This window comes from Lemur catta, chromosome 2, assembly GCF_020740605.2.
Source record: "Lemur catta isolate mLemCat1 chromosome 2, mLemCat1.pri, whole genome shotgun sequence".
Taxonomy (NCBI): domain Eukaryota; kingdom Metazoa; phylum Chordata; class Mammalia; order Primates; family Lemuridae; genus Lemur; species Lemur catta.
This window is the reverse complement of record NC_059129.1, coordinates 62,235,614-62,254,880: the sequence shown is the minus strand read 5'-3', so window position 1 is coordinate 62,254,880 and position 19,267 is coordinate 62,235,614. Positions and strand designations below refer to the sequence as shown.

General features: G+C 35.3%; 1 protein-coding gene across 3 annotated transcripts in view; it reads left to right on the top strand.

Annotated features, from left to right (window-relative positions):
- HMGCLL1 (3-hydroxymethyl-3-methylglutaryl-CoA lyase like 1) overlaps positions 1-19,267 on the top strand; it is a 136,345-nt gene that overhangs the window by 69,283 nt on the left and 47,795 nt on the right. For 2 of the 3 annotated variants that reach the window (XM_045542226.1, XM_045542225.1), the window contains 2 exons: positions 6,266-6,329; positions 9,902-10,090. In XM_045542226.1, coding sequence (XP_045398182.1) covers positions 6,266-6,329; positions 9,902-10,090 — 253 coding nt within the window. The remainder of the gene's footprint in view (positions 1-6,265; positions 6,330-9,901; positions 10,091-19,267) is intronic. The other variant, XM_045542227.1, reaches the window with a different exon arrangement.

Here is a 19,267-nt window from a genome sequence, read left to right as displayed (position 1 = left end):
TCTCAAGACTTGCTATACTTCTTCAATATTAACAATAATTCCTTTCTCAAGATACTAGCTGTTCAAACATATTTCTCCTATTTTCTCTGTTTGCTCCATCTGGAAATTCTATCAGACATTCTTTATTAACTTCACTTTCAAAATTTCTATTAATTTTCTAGACTGCATTCTTGTAATTTTCTGAAATCCTACTTCCAGGTTACTATTTCTTCCTTCAACTGCATGTAATCTGCTGCTCAATGCATTTGTTAATTCTTTCATTTTAATAAGTCTATTTTTATTTATAGAAATAGTATCTGTTTCTTTTGTCAAATCTTCATTCTTTTTCTGTAAAGTCCTATTCTTTCTTTATGTTCTTCCTTTGCTTCTATAAAAATTTTAAGCAACTAATTTACAATCTCCTTTTCAGATTGTTTTTATACCTTCTTTTCTATTTAAGTTCTTCTGTTTTCTCTTTACCTTTATTTTCTTTTAAGGTACTTTGTTTCCTCATGTGGCTTATCGTTTTTTATTATGAATGCCTTTTCATGGTGACTTTAGTTTCTGTATAAGTTCATGAGAGTCTTGAGTTATTTAAATGCCCTATGAAGGGATCTGATTGCTTTCTACCTGTACCGTATGGAATTTTCCAGTTCCTCTACAAATTTTTACCTTAATTTCTCAATTTGGGTTTCCATAATACTCATGTGTCATAAATCCACAACCTATGATTATCCCTGGCATAGGTTCCAGTGACTTTGCATTGGCAAGGAGGTGCTTGCCAGACTTCAAGAAATACTCAGTTCCAAATCCATGCCTTAGCAGAGCATCTGGAGGGGTGAGTTCTGGAACCAATCTCCTATTTATATTGGGAGACAACTGTATTTGTTTCATATAAAGTACCATGTTGTGATCCATGTGCAATATGAAAATGAAAAAGCAGCATAACTTAAAGAGTTTCCAGCACACTGAGAAAATGAAATATGTATAGAAATAATCATTATACTATCAAAAAATGCAAGTTTGTTAAAAGAGATAAAGACATATACTATTAATGTTTAAAGTACTTCTAATCTCTAGGGTGAAGTTTCTATGAAGAAACTTCCTGGAGAAGGTGTAAATAAAATGAATTCCTTAAATATATGTAAATTTATGGAAACATAATCAAAATAATGGCCTTTTCAGGCAGGGCAGGGAATCTACAAAAAGCAAAGATAGTGAAGAGAAATCTCAGGAACTGTTTGAGTAATAGAAAGAAGTTTACTTTTATTGGAATAAAGGTTTTTGAGGGTATATGGTAAAAGAAAGGGAGGAAGTTAGATTGAGTTTCACAAATTGCTGAACTTGAACACCAGTTTATTTGGTAGGAAATGACAAGCCATTAAAGATTTTCAAAGTGAAAAGATATGTGACCAGATCCATGTTCTAGGAATATAACTTTGACATTAGAAATTGAAGTAAAATTGGGTACCATGAGACGGGAAGCAAAGAGAATACTTAGGAGACGGCTCTCAGGGACTGTTCTGCACACTCAGGCTGCCACTGGCAGATGTCACATGCCATGGAGGCTGGAGGGGAGGACTCAGCTAACCTCAGTTATTGAGTGTGTTCTCAAAGGTTACCATCAAATGATTTAGCAAGAATAACCCTGAGAATAACTATATCATTTTTAAAAATGGGAAATGCAGGGGAAACAAGTTTGTGTAAGGGAAAAATTGATGAGTACCATTTCAGACATATTTAGCTTATTAATGTGCTCTGGGAATGCAACGAACAATCAATTTGTGATGTTCACAAGGAGCTCTGGAGCTGATCCTGCAGTTACCTGCACAAGGCCGGGAGAGAGGGCCTGTGGAGGACTTAGCTGACTCAGAGACCCCCTTTCCCATTCCAATTACAAACACATAAATATAACAGCTTTTAAAACATATTGCCAAGCTCAAAAACGAAAAGAAAGTCCCCAGGTTTCATCAAAGAAAATGTGGTAATCACGCAGATTGATACCGCAGTAGCATATGAGGTAAGCTATACCAGATATAATCCCTAGTGGTGTGGAAATGGGATTTTAATGTCAATATGGGAAAAGATAGATGTTCTGCTAAGGCATGGATTTGGAACTGAGTATTTCTTGAAGTCTGGCAAGCACCTCCTTGCCAATGCAAAGTCACTGGAATCTATGCCAGGTATAATTATAGGTTGTGGATTTATGACACATGAGTATTGTGGAAACCCAAATTGAGAAAATTAAGGCAAAAATTTGTAGAGGAACTGGAAAATTCCATAGGGTAAGGGCAGAAAGCAATCAGATCCCTTCATAGGGCATTTAAATAATTCAAGACTCTCATGAACTTATACAGAAACTAGAATCGCCATGAAAAGGCATTCATAATAAAAAACGATAAGCCACATGAGGAAACAAAGTACCTTAAAAGAAAATAAACAAAGGTAAAGAGAAAACAGAAGAACTTAAATAGAAAAGAAAGTATAAAAACAATCTGAAAAGGAGATTGTAAATTAGTTGCTTAAAATTTTTATAGAAGCAAAGGAAGAACATAGTGAAAGAATAGGAGTTTACACAAAAAAAGAATGAGGATTTGACAAAAGAAACAGATATTATTTCTATAAATAAAAATAGACTTATTAAAATGAAAGAATTAACAAATGCATTGAGCAGCAGATTACATGCAGTTGAAGGAAGAAATAGTAACCTGGAAGTAGGATTTCAGAAAATTACAAGAATGCAGTCTAGAAAATTAAATTAATAGAAATTTTGAAAGTGAAGTTAATAAAGAATGTCTGATAGAATTTCCAGATGGAGTAAATAGAGAAAATAGGAGAAATAGGAGCAGTAGGAGAAATAGGTTTGAACAGGCAGTACCTTGAGAAAAGAATTATTGTTAATATTGAAGAAGTATAGGAAGTCTTAAGATACCTCATAGTAAAATGCATATTAGATACAATCAGATAATCCTAAAAAAAGTAAAGAAAAAATTGTATTACTATAAAATAATTATATTGATAATTAGACTTATAGTAAAATTCTCATCAACAAGATCTGAGACCAGAGACTGTGAAATAATGTGTTCAAAATGACAAGATAACTGTTGACATACAATTCTATATGTAGTCAAACTATTGTTCAAGAAAGCAGGTGAGGCCGGGCGCAGTGGCTCACGCCTGTAATCCTAGCACTCTGGGAGGCTGAGGTGGATGGATCACTAGAGGTCAGGAGTTCAAGACCACCCTGAGCAAGAGTGAGACCCCATCTCTACTAAAAATAGAAAGAAATGATCTGGGCAGCTAAAAATATATAGAAAAAATTATCCAGGCATGGTGGCACATGCCTGTAGTCCCAGCTACTCGGGAGGCTGAGGCAGAAGGATTGCTTGAGCCCAGGAGTTTGAGGTTGCCGTGAGCTAGGCTGACGCCATGGCACTCTAACTTGGGCAACAGAGCGAGACTCTGTCTTAAAAAAAAAAAAAAAGAAGGTGAAATAAAACCAATTTGCAGACAAAATAGTGTACTGAAGGATTCAGTTCAGTCAAAAGGACATTGAACCCCAGAGGTAAGGAATGGGCTGAAAAAAAGAAATTGGAGAAGTTGGAGTTTGGGGCTTCAGAGAGGCAGAAAATTATTTGGACTAGGTCTGTGTGAAATTCAGCCACCAGACAATCAAAGATGAATAAAACTGTTGTGGCATAGTAGTGAGGAAATTCCTGAGATTATATCCTGTCAGGTCTGTGTACGATCATTTTTTTCACAAGGGAATCAATAGGTCGATACAGGTGAGGTATTATTGTGAATAGTTGACTGATTTTCAATCTTGGCAGAATAATAGAACTTTAAAAGTTAAAAAATATTGGTGGTTGGATTTCATTCCCTGAGTTTCCGATTTAATTGTTTTCAAGTGTGTCTTAAGCATCATTTTTTTTTTCTTTCATTATTAAGCTCCCAAGATGATTCTTCTGTGCAGCCAAGGTCGAGAACCATTGGAATAGATTGTTAGAGAAGAGCAAAAGTCCAGAATCTGGTTTTGGTCACTAGACAAAGCAGAGAATGCAGCTCCTTTTCATAATGGTGGGTGACTTTTCACTCTAATGAAAAGTGGCTTAACTTTATTAGCAAGGGTTGCCAAGCTTTTTCTACAGAAAGAGGCCCAGACTGTAATATTTTAGGTGTTATGGGTCAGATGGTCTCTTGAAGCTACTCAACTCTGCTGTTACAAGGTAAAAGCAGCAATGACTAGTATTATATGTGAAGAGATGGGCATGGCTGTGTTCCAGTAAAATGTTATTTACAAAAGGGCGATGGGCAGGATTTGGGCTGTGGGCCTTAGTGTGCCAACCCCTGCTTAGAATATTCAAGTACAGTTAAGGAAACATGGTTGAGAACCATCACATTAGCTTTGGAGAAAGTAGCCCTATGTGTGAATAGGCCAAGGAAGTGGACACTCCTAGGCTAGAGAAAAGCCTATGAAGGTGAAATGCAACCCAGTGTGAAGACTGGGAAATCATAAACCTGGAAAGGTCTTAGAAGGAAAACTTGAGTAAATGCAAATGCCCGTGTAGAGAGTGAAGGTTCTGACAATAAGGGGGTAGGTGTAGCCCAGTAATAATTTGATAGTGCAGGAGAGGTTAGTTTGTTTAGTTTTGTTTTGTATTTGTTGCTTTATGTTTGTTTTGTTTTTAATGTTTAGAGCGAGAACATGTAAATGGATGGCTTGGATTTTCTATTTACCTACATCGAGATGTGTTGGGTTTAGAATCAATGTACTCTTATTATCATTGCATCTGTTTTAAGACTTTTTATCCTCATCCATCCTTAGCCACATAAGAACACTTTCTTTTCACACCTTTTGATTGAATTTAGAAAGATTATCTAGACAATAAACTTAGGTTATAGTAACTGGAGAGCAGAGAGATGGGTTTCCTGTCAAGCGTAACTTTCAAATTTTACTTGAATTTACCTGATTTTTACCTTCCCTGTCCTCATAAATACTTAACTGGATTATGGAACTACTTGTTTATTTTAATACCAAAACATAAGTTTTATTTACATTTTAATACTTTTGTAATTTCTGCAACCTAATTTGGTTACATCTTAGAATCAGTGGGTATGTACTGAATCATTGAATATGTATTTTGTTTTTCTACTCCAAAGACTGCTATGAAATGCATAGTGTATCTTCCAATCAATAACATCTTAGAATCAAGGAAACAGTATTATCTTCTCTTGTGTTTTTTTGCCTCCACCTTTCCTCTGCAACTACTTCCAGTGTTCCCATGGAGTTATATTTCTGGGAAACAAATTTGATCTTGTCACTACCTTACCTAATAATTTTGAGTGATCTCAAAGTCCAGACTCCTTGGCATGGCATTCAAAGGCTTTGCTATCTAAAGCCTCTCATATTTTGGCCCAAAATATTGGATCTGCAGCATCATTCCCCACCATCCCTCTCTCCCTCATGTGGCGTGCTTCATTCCTGACCATCAGACACATGATGCATTATTTTAATACAAGTGTTGTAAAAATCTCTGAGGAAAGTTTAATAAAATAGGATTGGTGTTGAGCTGAAAATAGCTAAAACAGGCTTTTCCTAAAGCTTAATAATTTAAGATGGAAACGGATCATTGTCTTTGCAGGAAAGGCTTGACTTTTTATATTAGAGAGAGTTGCTGAAGAAGCTTATAGAATATCTTTATTCGGAGACTTTTAAAACACGCTAGATACTCCTCTGTTTGGAATGATTTAGGTAAACCCATGAGAAATAAACAAGATGAACTCTGAGGCTATGCCCAGTTCTAGGAGTTTTGGGTGATTAATGACTGTATCTAAATGAGGCCAGAACATCCAGGTGGGAGGAAAGAGAGAAATTTAGTCAGTCTTCTACGTGCTATGTTTTCAACGACCTGGATATTTAACAGTTGAATGTATGTAATTATTTAAATAAATCCGTATATTTCACTGGATATTTTCTGCTTTTAATGTTAATATGTTGCCATAGTATAAACAACTTCACAAGATAATCACTTGTTAGTTTATCCCCATCTGCCATCCAATAGCATATATTAAATTATAATTATTAGAAAGATAAAAAGTATGAGTTAATTGAAAATACTCCAAAATTGTTTTTGTTTGGTGTAAATATAAAATAATAATGAAAGAATAGTGCAAAATAAATTTTCTTGATGCATTTTTGGCTAATTCTTTATTTTTATAAAATGGAAATTAGGAAATGGCCTAGCTACCATATGCATATTTATAAGACTCTGTGTTTTCAATTTAGGTATGTGTCTTGTGCCCTGGGCTGTCCATATGAAGGAAGCATTACACCACAAAAAGTGACAGAAGTAAGCTACATCTCCAGCCTTTTCGGTTTATGGTAAAATGATGTATATTATTTTTAAAAGTGGGCTATTTTCCTTACTATTTATTTTATCTGCATAACAGAGGCTAAAGAGAGCCATGGAATGAGGTAGAATCCCTGAAGACATGTTTGATCACTTAAATAATAATTTCATTTTAACAATGAAGACCTATATATTGGCTATAACTTTTCAAAGTTAGAAGACAGTTGAGTCTTATCATTTGGGTGCTCAGAGGTGGAAGGAATAAAAAACATCTGTTTTGTTTTATAACACAGTGAGTGACGTTTCTACTTTCCATCAGAATGTCAAGGTGGTTTGTGTGCACACACTGAAACTTTGTCTTGGTCGCTTAGGTAGTATCCCTTTTTTTTCCTCCTACGTACTTTGGCACTTAGAATATATACTGCTTCATTGCTTTTGTTCTTTTGTGATCCTGTAGGTCTTACTGCTATGGTTAAGTTGCTGTTATATGAGAGCAATTTTACAGCCAAGGATTATAGTTAAGAAGGACTTTCTTATTGAAGTGCATTTTCTACTTCCTGTCCTTGATAGTACAAAATGCTCTATTTTTGAGATTATATTAGACTATTTCAGAAATTAATTTGTATATAAGGTATATTAATTGTATATAAAGTATATTAATGTGTTGTTAAGGTTGTTAATTTTGACAAAACAAGTAATAGGGCAGTGAAGCAATGAAGATGGCATTATTAGAAAGTCCACATTTAGGCAGGATAAACTTTCAGTTCAGCTAAAGCCATTCCTCTTTTGTGCATTCATTTGAACTTTTTACTGCAGATTTTTCAAATGAGAGATAATCCTATCATTTATTATTTAAACACGACCCTTGCATACAGAGGCAGATATACTATGAAATAAAGAAGCTTAGATTTTGTAGTCCTTCACTTGCATGGGACCCTTCCAAGATTCTGTCATTAATTTGCATTCATTATTATATATTCTTTTCTTAAAGAATACCTCCAAAAGAGTATAAATTCAGGCCCCACAAAACCCGGATCCACTTTTGCCTAACACCAGGATTCTTGGTTTTCTTCTTTTTGCTCTGCACCCCCCTATGGATGAACCACACACGCCCTAGGGCTCTCCATTCTTGCACCAGAATGTCTGCAGTGCTGCTGAAGAGAGTCACATAACAGGCAGGTTGGAAGCACTATGGTTTCATGATTAGCAACCTTAAAGTAAAGGGGCCTTTCGTGCTAGCCTCTAGTTTTTGCTTTCTCATCACACTGTCCTTTGCATTTGACTTTTTCCCTCGCTGGAATGCTCTGTGCATATTATATTTCAGCAACTTGGAACCTGCTGTTTGCATTTGTTAGTCTTCCTGGAACATTCTTCTCAGAGCCTTCCTTCTCACCCTTTTCAAGAAGTTAGTGCTTACTTTATCTATAGTTCTCACTTAGACTCTTTCTGCTTGACATATCTAGATCAATTTCTCTTGCTACATGCTGTTAGGATCCTGTTTCTTTCTTTCAAAATTCTAATTTTAGCTTGTATTTATGCATTTCTCTGTGGTATTGACTAATGTGTGTCTTCACTTGACTTTGGGATCCATACTAGCATGAACCAAGTAAATATTTGTTTCCCCATTAGATCTCAGCACCTAGCACAGTGCCTGATATAAAATAGACACTGGAGAAAGACATGTTGAAAGAATGAATGAATGAGTACCAAGTGCCAGATTGTGTAGAAAGTGACTTCTGTACATTCTCATTTCATTTTCACAACCAAACATATCATTGCTAACATTGTTCTTACTGTATTTTTTTTAAAATGAAGTAACTAAGGCTTAGAATATATGCTCAATGACAGTGTTTTGTGGTCTGTATTTTACAGATTAGGGACTAAGTCTTCAATGGGTTAATCTTCTGCCTCGTATCACATGACTAGTACAAGTGAAAGCTGAGATTTAAATCCAGGCCTCTCTGTTTCCTGAACCCGTGTCTTTGTCAAAATACCATGCAGCCTTTATGCAAATTCACATTGCTTTTCCAAAGTAACATTATTCAGCTGGAACAGACCTTGCAATTTGCCTAGCACAAGTGCCTCTGTTTATCAGAAAAATCAGGCCAGAGATACTTTGACTCTGTCAATTGCAAAGCTACTTAGTGACAGAGCTGAAATTGGTACAGTTGACCCTTGAACAACTTGGGGGTTAGGGACCCCAAACCTCCACATAGTTGAAAATCTGGGTATAAATTTTGATTCCCCAAAAACTTAACTACTAATAGCCTACTGTTGCCTGGAAGCCTTACTGAAAACATAAACAGTCAATTAATACGTATTTTGTATTTCGCAAAAAGTGCAAGGTTTTCATGCCTGCTGGCCTTACCTGCAATGACAGCTTCACAAATTTCCTTTCCTTTCCATTTTTTTTTGTCCTTACTCTAGATTCATTGATCTTAAAGTAGTGGGCAACCACAGCTGCAGACTTCAATCTATGATATGTATCAAGCAAAGCAACTTTTTCTTGTAATGTCATGACTTTTCTCTACTTCTTGGGAGCAGTTCCAACATCACCAGTGGCACTTCGCGTGGGTCTCATGGTGTTATTCAAGGCCGATGGTATTGCATTAAGCACGAGAAATATGAGGACTTCAATGATCTCTTTTTACTGCGATATGCAATTTACTAGAGAGACAAACTTAAGATGCAGAGATTAGCACCACATGGCAATTTAAGTGGCTACTCTTATCACTTAAGCTCATCCCAATTGGAAAGGACATAGTTGTGAAGTCATTACAGTAGTGCAGTGTGTACTGAAGTTAATTTTATGCAATTGTGATTTAATACTGCATCTTTATGTTTGTTTACATTTCTCTTGACTGAGAATGGTGCCATGGACAGTCTGTGTTTGCATGCATGTTTTGATACATTTTTTAGCTTTTTATAATAGATTTGTAGATATTTTATGGAAGTGAATGACAAAATATTCTAGTATCTATATACATTTTGTGCATTCATGACATAACTTTGTATTTATTTTGTCAATAGTTCTAGGCTACATAGTTTTTCTGCAAGTTTTTCAAATTGTGGCACATCTTCAAAAATTTTTCAATATATTTATTTAAAAAATCCATGTATAAGTGAGCCCTTGCAGTTCAAACCTGTGTTGTTTAAGGGTCAAATGTATTGATATCCCTTGACTTTAAGGCCTTGAGAAATATTACTTCCAAAGTAAATCTGTAATGTTTCGTTTGGTTAAGGTGTTGAGAAATGTGAGCCTCCCATAATTAAAATTGTAGCCTATATATAATTTCATATTGGAACATATATTATAGATAGATATGCCTCTAAGCTAAACTAGAATATTAGAAAAAGATAATTGCAGTAATGCCATTCAAAGTCTTATATAATGCTTAGAATATAATGAGCAAGGAAAGACAGGAAAATGCAATGGAAGTACGTGATTTTCATGGATATAACTGATCTTAGTTGTGATTTTTACCTCTATCTAGATGATGTTGGCTGAGGGACAAGGGGGTTTGAGTTTGTTTATTTCCATTGTTTTACTAGCACTTCCCCTTTCTCAACAGGTATCCAAGAGATTATATGGCATGGGCTGTTATGAGATCTCTCTGGGAGACACGATTGGAGTGGGAACTCCAGGGAGCATGAAAAAATTGTTGGAAAGTGTTATGAAAGAACTCCCACCAGGGGCTCTTGCCGTTCACTGTCATGACACATATGGACAAGCCTTAGCAAATATTCTTACGGCTCTTCAGGTATTTTGTATTCTTTTTGTGTTATGTGTTAGAGTGTGCATCGTTATTGGCTGTATAAACATGTCGAGAGCATTTTGAGATAATATTTATCATGCTATATTTATAAAATGTTATGAATGTAATGTTTAAACAGGGTCTGTCATATGACAGGCACTCAGGAAGTATCTGTAGATTCCCCATGTCTTTTAGGGCAATAGAGATTTCTTATTACTATTAATTTGGTTTGATAAATTCCATAATCTCTTCTTTTTAAAGTACTAATCCTAGTAGAGCTATGTCTGCTTGTTTCAACTCCCATATGCTCTCAACCATAAAATTTAATGGACTTAAATATGATGCTATGTGGAGAGCATAAAACACAAAGATAGTAGGGTGTACTGTTGTAATCATGGAACCAATGCTCTTTTTGGTAATTTGATGCTCAATAACGGGAAGATACAGTGCTGAAATATAGAATATTTTGCTTAAAATGCTTTCCTTATGTTGGCAAGCTTACTTTTGACAGACTCCTGATTTTTTTTTATCAAGTATATTCCATATAGTAAAATGAAAAGATCTAAAAAGTTGGAGGATTAAGAATTACTCATTGAATTTTGTTATTTTAAAAATATTTATTTAAAAGAATAGATAATAATATTTTAAGAGTATTGTTTTTAAATTAGTGTCAGTTTCTTAAATGCAGCTAAAATAGATTTGTTTGATGTTCTTGGAACCCAAGATTCTGACAACTAAAGATAAGACTATATGAAAGCTTTTTGGTAAAGCTGAAAATCAATATGTAAAGCTTAATGTCACAGTCCTAAATTGTACAGTTGCTTGGCAGAAGTTTAAAAAAAATGAGAAGATCAAGCTCCACAAGCGCTTATTTTGACTTTGTTAACATGTGTGTACAAATCCTCATTTATCCTCTGGAAGCAAGCAAGGAACATTCTGTTGAATCAGAGAAAAGTAAAAATGTTATCCAATGGTCTTTTGGGTGTGGGAGTTTTTACAATTTTCCTTCCTTAGGTAGTCTAGTTTCTGAAACAATAGAAAACTAGGCAGCACTTCAGAATTCTGTGTTCAGCTGCAACTGTAACTTATTAAGTGTTCCTGAGCAAGATCCTGGAGTGGGGTCTCCTCTCTCTCTCTTCTCTGTCTCTCTATCCTGTTTGTCTGTATGGGTGTATCATCCATATTTTATTTGTGTAGCATATTTATTATATAATAAATAACAGTTTAGCTCTTTGGGATAAGGGGCTATAGTGCATTATCTGGAAACCCAAACATCTGCTTCTGGACTCTTATCTGCCTCTTGAAAATGCCCAATACAAAACATTGCTGATGCCCTATTGTGATTTTAATGGCTAAGGAAGGTTTATGTGAGGAAGCAATTGCTAAAATCAGATCTAAAGAATGAGAAGGAACTAACCCCCCAAAAGAAAGTATATATTGTGTGTGTGTGTGTGTGTGTGTGTGTGTGTGTGTTAAAAGAATGTTTCAGGCTGATGAAACATCATTTGGGCAAAAGGCCTTGGGGGAGAGGAGGAGTATGCCCTAGGAATTGAAAGAAGACTAATGTATTCAGAGAAATTAAAGTTTGTAAAATTTGTTAAATTAGTTGCATTCCATCATCTCTATTTACAGTGAGATGAGGACTGAAATCCTGGGGCATTTGCCCGTCCTGTAACAGGCGTACAGGGGCGGAAACAACCTTGGGCCCAAACAAATGGGGAACACGGATGAGAATCTGTATAAGGCCAGGATTCCCCCGAAAACCGCACCCTCAGTCAAAGACTGAACTGCAAAAAAAGCTACCCCGCAAAGGGAGAAGGCAAGCACATTCATTTCTCATGGCCTTGTCAGTGAGTGGAGGAGGAATGCAAAGCCTCCCTTTATACTTCATAACCTTTCATAGACCCTCGTGTGGGTTTAAGGTTCAAATTCACATTGCCTGCAGAATTGGAAAAACCCGAGCAGATAAATTGTTTTCAGAGGCTTACGGGTCAGTAGAACTCTCAGGTGCCAAAAAGAATATCTCTGTTCTAAGGAACAAATCTTCGGCTTCAGCTGAACTATTTGGGGTGTGTGTGTGTGTGTGTATATGTGTAATGGTTGATATTCTACCCTTTAGCAGTGCCTGCAGTAGTTAGTAAGAAAGCCTTCCTAAGCATCTTTAAATAAACTGTGTTTTCTGTTTTTGTTCTTTTTGTTTTTTTACCATACGCACAAGTCCTGTGTGTATATGGGAGGCAAGGAGCCTAGAAAGCAATAGTGTACTTGCAGCTTTGTGTTACATGGCCCCAGAGCTTAATTTATGGCCACAGTGTAAGTACGTGGATAAGAGGGTAACAGTGGCTTGTATAATAAGCAACATGATGTGAGGCCAGAGAGGATACTATAAAGGAGCAATTGAGGAAATGGTCAAAAAGCAGAGATGTGCTGAGGAAACTAAAAGCTGAAGAGTTGCAGAGGCTTTTTGTCTTTTCTGCCATCTACTTTCATGTAGTTTGATAAGACATGGACAGCGTAAGAAAGAAATATACACCACTGCTTTCTTGAAACTGTGCGTAACTAAGACAATCTTTAAATGTTTTGTAACTTTAGTGTTTATGGAAGACAGCCAAATGTGGTACTGAAATGTCACCACAAAGACACACGTGTACTGGCCCCAAGCAACACCCTTTCTCGCTCCCCAAAAACAGCAGTAGCACCACCAACAAAAACATAACAATCGAGTTTAACGTTAGAGGAGGAGAAAAAATGTCTTGGACAAAACTGTCAGTATTTAAATAGAAGGAGAATCAGAGAAAATCCAACTTCATTAGAAACAGGGCTAACCTTGGATTCAGGAAGCCGAGGCCGTACTTCATTCTTTTTTTTTTTCAATGGAATCTTTGAAGTGGCTCCTAGTAAAATTGGTGGTGGCTGTGGAGTGGATATCATTTGCTTTAATTTAGGGGTGGAGAGATAGTTTACAGTGCTCCAATCTGGAAGTTAATATTAAGGCAAGGAGACATGTAATAAGTGGAAACTTGGCCACAATGATAGGAAACAAATGAGAGTTATAAATGGAACGTCCCCCACAGTCTGGAAAGCACATACTAATCATGCAGTAGAAGGATCTTTCTTGGGTTCCCAGGTTTTATTGTGTTTTTTTATTGCTTAAACACATGACCTGTAGGACTGGAGGTGGTTGTATGGAAGTCAAGAATTCATAATTATGAGATATTATTCAATATAGGCAAATTATTCTTAAGAGTATAGATTTAAGTATGGGATATTTATAACCACTCAAAACCAAAAGAACAAGAAAATGAGGTGACAAAACATACAACATTTTAGTAATGGAAGACACATCCATGGCCCAATATACCTGTCTTAATGTTTTATGTAAAAATTTAGCTTCACCTTTCTGCCAAGTACCTAAGTAAAACACAGGTTAACAAATTGTTTAATCTATTTAACAGCAAACAATTGCTCAGTCTCTATTTTTCTCCACTGAAATGATTTGAGCTTCCTAATTGGGTAAAAACAGAATAAACTAAATGAAATCCAGTACCACAAATAATAGTTACATGTTAATTGGTAGCATAGAGACAAAGAGGAACAGGCAGTATTTAGATTTCTTCTTAAGAAATATTCGTTGCCTTTTTTTCTTTTAAACTTAATAAAGTTCTAGCTAATGTGCCTTTCCTCATGATGTTTTCCATATGTTTATTATTTTAGAAAGACCAAATTATTTACCTAATTTTTACATCAAAAGCATTCATTTTTTGGCTGGGTGCGGTGGCTCACACCTGTAATCCTAGCACTCTGGGAGGCCAAGGCGAGAGGATAGCTAGAGGTCAGGAGTTCGATACCAGCCTGAGCAAGAGCGAGACCCCGTCTCTATTGAAAAATAGAAAGAAATTAGCAAGACAACTAAAAATATATAGAAAAAATTTAACCGAGGATGGTGGCACATGCCTGTAGTCTCAGCTACTCAGGAGGCTGAGGCAGGAGGATTGCTTGAGCCCAGGAGTTTGAGGTTGCTGTGAACTAGGCTGACGCCAAGGCACTCTAGCCCAAACAACAGGGCAAGACTCTGTCTAAAAAAAAAAGCATTCATTTTTTATGGGAACTCTTTATATTGACACTTTTAAATGTCACCAAACAACAAATCTTTCTTCATGACATCTGTTTTTGGGTTTCTTGAAAAAAAAATTTTTTTTTTTAATTCCTATTGCTGGCCAGATAAACCCCTCTGTTTCTCAGTTTTATCTTTGTAAGAAAAGATGTAATGATGTCTGCTTCCCTGAATTTTGCAAAAATTGAGAGGAGATGCAGAATTTCTAAAATGATGCCTTGATAACAACACACTCGATTGCACTTGGTTGGATTGTTGGATTGTCAAGTGTGTGTGACCAAGGCTCCTGAGCCACCACAGTCTGTGGGAGAAAGAGGAACAAAGTACTTTCTGTATTTTTTCTAAGTGGTTAGATTGCTCACATCAGTGATAAAGAATGGGTAAATATTCATGTACTTTCATTTGCTTTAGTTTATCTCCAGCATCTTTTAATGGAAACTTCTCTAATTTTGGCATCAAGTGATCGACTAGTTTTTGTCTTTAGGGATAATATTAATATAATCTTCATCTATTTCTAGATATCCACAGGTATTTAATGGATAGTTGGAAAAATCTGCTTCTGAGGTAGATGGCATTTTAAACTGACATTCAGTGAATCAAAATTTTCAAATTACACATGTAAAAAACTACTGTAATGAGCTAAAAATGAATGTAGTTATTCTTTATGTAACAGACAATGCTTAGATTGTAAACTTGAATCTCACCAAGAAAAGAAAAAAAAAACAGTTCTAAAATTTCTATGTCTCTCCCATGGCATTTCATCCATGCTGATCAAATTGGCCAACAGTATAAAAATTGATTATCAGATATATTCTATTGGAAAAGTAAAAAAAAAAAAAGAATAAGAACATGGGATTCATCATCAGAAGGTTTTGTTTTGTTTTGTTTTTCCTTTTGGTTTAACAGTTTAGGTTTCTTTAATCATGGTTTCCACACTTATATCAGTGGTTTTAATTTACAGTGGTTGACACTGTAGAATAGAGGGGTTGACATGGGGTATAGCATACCTTGTGATCTCCATTTCCATAGTCCATAGCTCACTGGATCAAGGGAAATTTTAATACGTATTTGATAGTTAGAACATCTTTCCTGGGACCCAGGGGCTGAGTAGATCAGAGGTGGAGCCGTGGAGAGCAGACGAGCACAGAGAAACAGAGTAAAGGCCCCTGCAACTGAGAGACATTAGGATATGGAGAACTTTCCACTCCTCACAGGTCCAAGTGTGGTGTTTTTTGTTTCATTTTCTTGAAATTCCCCAGTGCCCTCCCAATGGGTACGTCTGAGACTTGCGAGGGAAGTTTGCCCTTAAGACACTGACTTTTCCATTATCCATAGAATATGATACTGGGAAAATCTTATATTTTCCTGGATTCCCATCTCCATGTATGCAAAAGAAGTCTGTTACACCAGGAGATAAGTGAAAGTACATGTTCGTACCTCTTTCATGGAATTTTCTTCACTTCAAAGCAAATACAGTTAATCAAAATATCTTCTTTGCTCTTCTTGACAATTTTGATTTAATTGGTGTGATCATATTAATTCCAAAATTAATATGGAATCTCTTTGTTTTTATCACTGATTGCACCAAGTGAGATATCAATCCTGGGTTTCAGCTGTTATTTCTTTCTTTTTTTTTTTTTTTGAACACAATAATGCAAGTTTAGGATCAGGAGGACAGACTCATCCTGGTTAATTTTTACCTTTTTAAAAAATAACCATTCTTAATTTTAAAATGAATTTCTGTTGCTGTTAACACTTTCAGGAAAAACAATAACATCATCTATTCAAACTATCATTTTCTTCTCAGTTTAATCTTTGTTCTCTTTAGGACTTAACTTGGCTTTTTCGTTATTGTAGGGATTGGGGCCAGGAAACGATATGATTCTTCCCTTGGCATTAGAGATGGAAATTTCAAACCTCATTACCTTTTTGAGCACCTCTCTTACCAATTCTGTAAATGTCATTTTATTATTTTAATCTTATTTTCAATATTTTGTTTTCAACAAAGTACTTGCCACATCTCTCTCAACCCATGTGGCTTTAATTTGGAAATTTTGTTGTCATGCCATATTGTTTGTATAAATCACATTAAGCTTTTCATTTTCTAATTTTTTCATGTTTATTTTTTTCAATTTTTTCTCTCTTGAAAGTTCATATTTACAAGGAAATTTTATGTACATATACTCTTGCCCCTGAATGTAATGTAACACAGACCTTTTACTTTGGAATTTTGGTTTGAAATTGGCTGGTTTGATATTGAACATAAGCTATTATTCTCATAACTGTTTTTTTTTAACTTAATGTAATGTACCCGGTTAACAGTTATATGCCCAGCACTTAAACACTCCCCCTACACACATAATTGGAACCAATGATAACTGTAAGAGCCAAATTTAAGAATCTCTTAGCTTTATTGTTTGAACAACTTTCTCGTATGTTACCAAAACATTTCTAGTTCTGGGTTTAAACTAGATAGAAGTAATATACATTGTTAGATCACACTGGCTCATTCTTATAAAATTACTTCTCAGTTTAGAATACCAGACTTATTTAATAGTATCAGTAAAGGTTAGGTTCAAGACTGAAAGACAGTGGAGTATGAGGAGGATTTAATAATTGCAAATCAAACACTTGGAATCCCCATCTGGAAGTGACAAAGTTTTTTTTTCCATTTGTTTATAAATCTCTCTTCAATATACAGCAGAATATACAATAGAAATTATTTCTGTAAATTGTGATCATTTAGAATCATTTTATGAATTATTTTTAAGTACTCATTTAATCCTAACCCAAAAAATTTTTATTAGCTACCTTTTGTGTGACTGTGTCTCAGCTATTAGTTATACTGGATAAGAAAGCATAATGAAACCACATATCTTTCCTCAGTAATTTTTTGATCTATCAAATAAAATACAAAAATCATATCCAATTTCTTAGGCAAGAAGTCAACTTATACTCACCCAATTACAGATTTAAATTATACTGATTTAAGTTTTTAAAAATCTGTATAAATATGATAATTGTAAAAATAAAGTTATGGTTACACACTTCCACTAAAGGCATTTAAGATTAAGTAAAAAAACCATTTTTGTAATAATTGTATCTTTTTCTGATGGAACTTTTAATGAATTACCCAAGAAATATAAAAATCACAGTAGCCTGTGTCATACTAACCCAAAATATAATTTTGTATTTCATTTTCACCCATTGTATTGAAAAACATCCTATCTTGCTTTATGGTTTATACACACACCGTACATACTCTTTACCACATATATAATCTAATCCACGCAGTCAAATCTGCTAGTACTGGGGAGGATGGATACCAGAGTAAGCTCTCAGGAGTAACCATGAAGAGTTTCCAGTAGGAGTAGGGGGAAGTTCAAGTGTCACAGGAACCCAGGGGAGACACTAATTGCACCACACATGGGAGTGAGTTGTTTTGTGTTTTTGTTCATTTGTTTTGTTTTGTTTTTTAATACTGGAGGCAGTGGATGTTTTTAATTGGGGAGCATTTAATTAATGGTTTGTTCTAGGAAGTTTGCTCCAAATTGTATGTAGAGAATGAACTCGTATGATTCTGGGTGGTATAGAGATGAAAAAGCAGAGGTATAGAGATTATAGACACAGAGACTAAGGAGAACACTGCTGCAATAGTCCTGTTCCTGGTGAAGAATGATGGAGGGTGCTATGGTCTGAGTGTTTTTGTTCTCCCCAAAAATTCGTATGTTGAAACATGATCACTAATGTGATAGTATTAAGAGGCAGGGCCTTTGGGAGGTGATTAGGTCATGAGGATAGAGCCCTTATGAATGGGATTAGTGCCCTTATACAAGAGGCCCAAGGGAGTTTATGTACCCCTTCTTCCATGTGACGACACAGAAAGAAGGTGCCAGGCACCATCTATGAAGCAGAGATTGGCCCTTAACAAACACTGAATCTGCCAGCAATGTCACCTTGGACTTCCCAGCATCCAGAACTGTGAGAAATAAATCTCAGTTGTTTTTAAGCTACCCAGTTTATAGTATGTTGTCATAGCAGCCCAAACAGACAAAGGAGGAGATAAGATGAAAGACATATATGGGAGATGTTATTCCAATGCACATTCAGTGGGACTGAGAATTCCTTGTGAGTGTATGTAAGGTGAGGTTGATAAAGAATAAAGGTTAGGGAGAAGGAAAGAGAATAATGACTCTGAGGTTGCAAGTTTGGAAAAATAGGTGGATATCATTAGGATATTTGAGCTTTCCAAGGCACTGCCAGCTTTATGAGAACAGAAGCAGGGACCTACTTGCTAATGACAGTAATCCATATTTTATGAGCTCATGTTCCACAGACTTCCTGCAGAGTTCTGCCCCAAAATATTGTAGGAATAATTTCTAGGGACCTCATCAGTTTTTTAGGCAAGTAGACTTCTGGAAGTCCTGCCTGCCAGATAAAACAGCGTGCATCATCAAACCTAAATTCTACATCTATTACTTTAGTATTGATTAAAACTGTTATAGTGGGGTTTATTGGCTCACTAATAATTTAAAAATTATGTTGATTTTTAAATATTTAGAAAATGTGGAAAAATACAAAGAAAAATTACTTACAATCCTACCACACATGGAAAAATAGTATTTATTATTTAAGTAGATCATTCTCATTCTTATTTATACATATGTGTGTATATATACATATATACATTTGTAGACACTTATAATATATACATATTATGCATGTGTGGGGGTGGTTAGAAATCATGAAGTGCAAGTTTGTTTTGCTTAGTATACTATGAATGGCATTCTTGTCATTGAAACTTCTGCAGATAAGATTTTTAGATTCAAAATATTTAATAGCTTACCACCACATGTGTGTATGTTAAATGTGTGTGTTAATTTAACCAATCCCACTTCCGATTGGGAGCATTTACTTTATTTTATTTTATTGTAATACAGTTGTGATGAACATTCTTATTTATAATTTTTTACTCATCTTACTTAGAGTGGATTTTATGGGAAAATGGTTACAGCATTAGAGAGCTTTTGATATATTATGAAGGTCAATTGTCTTTAGAAAGGATATTT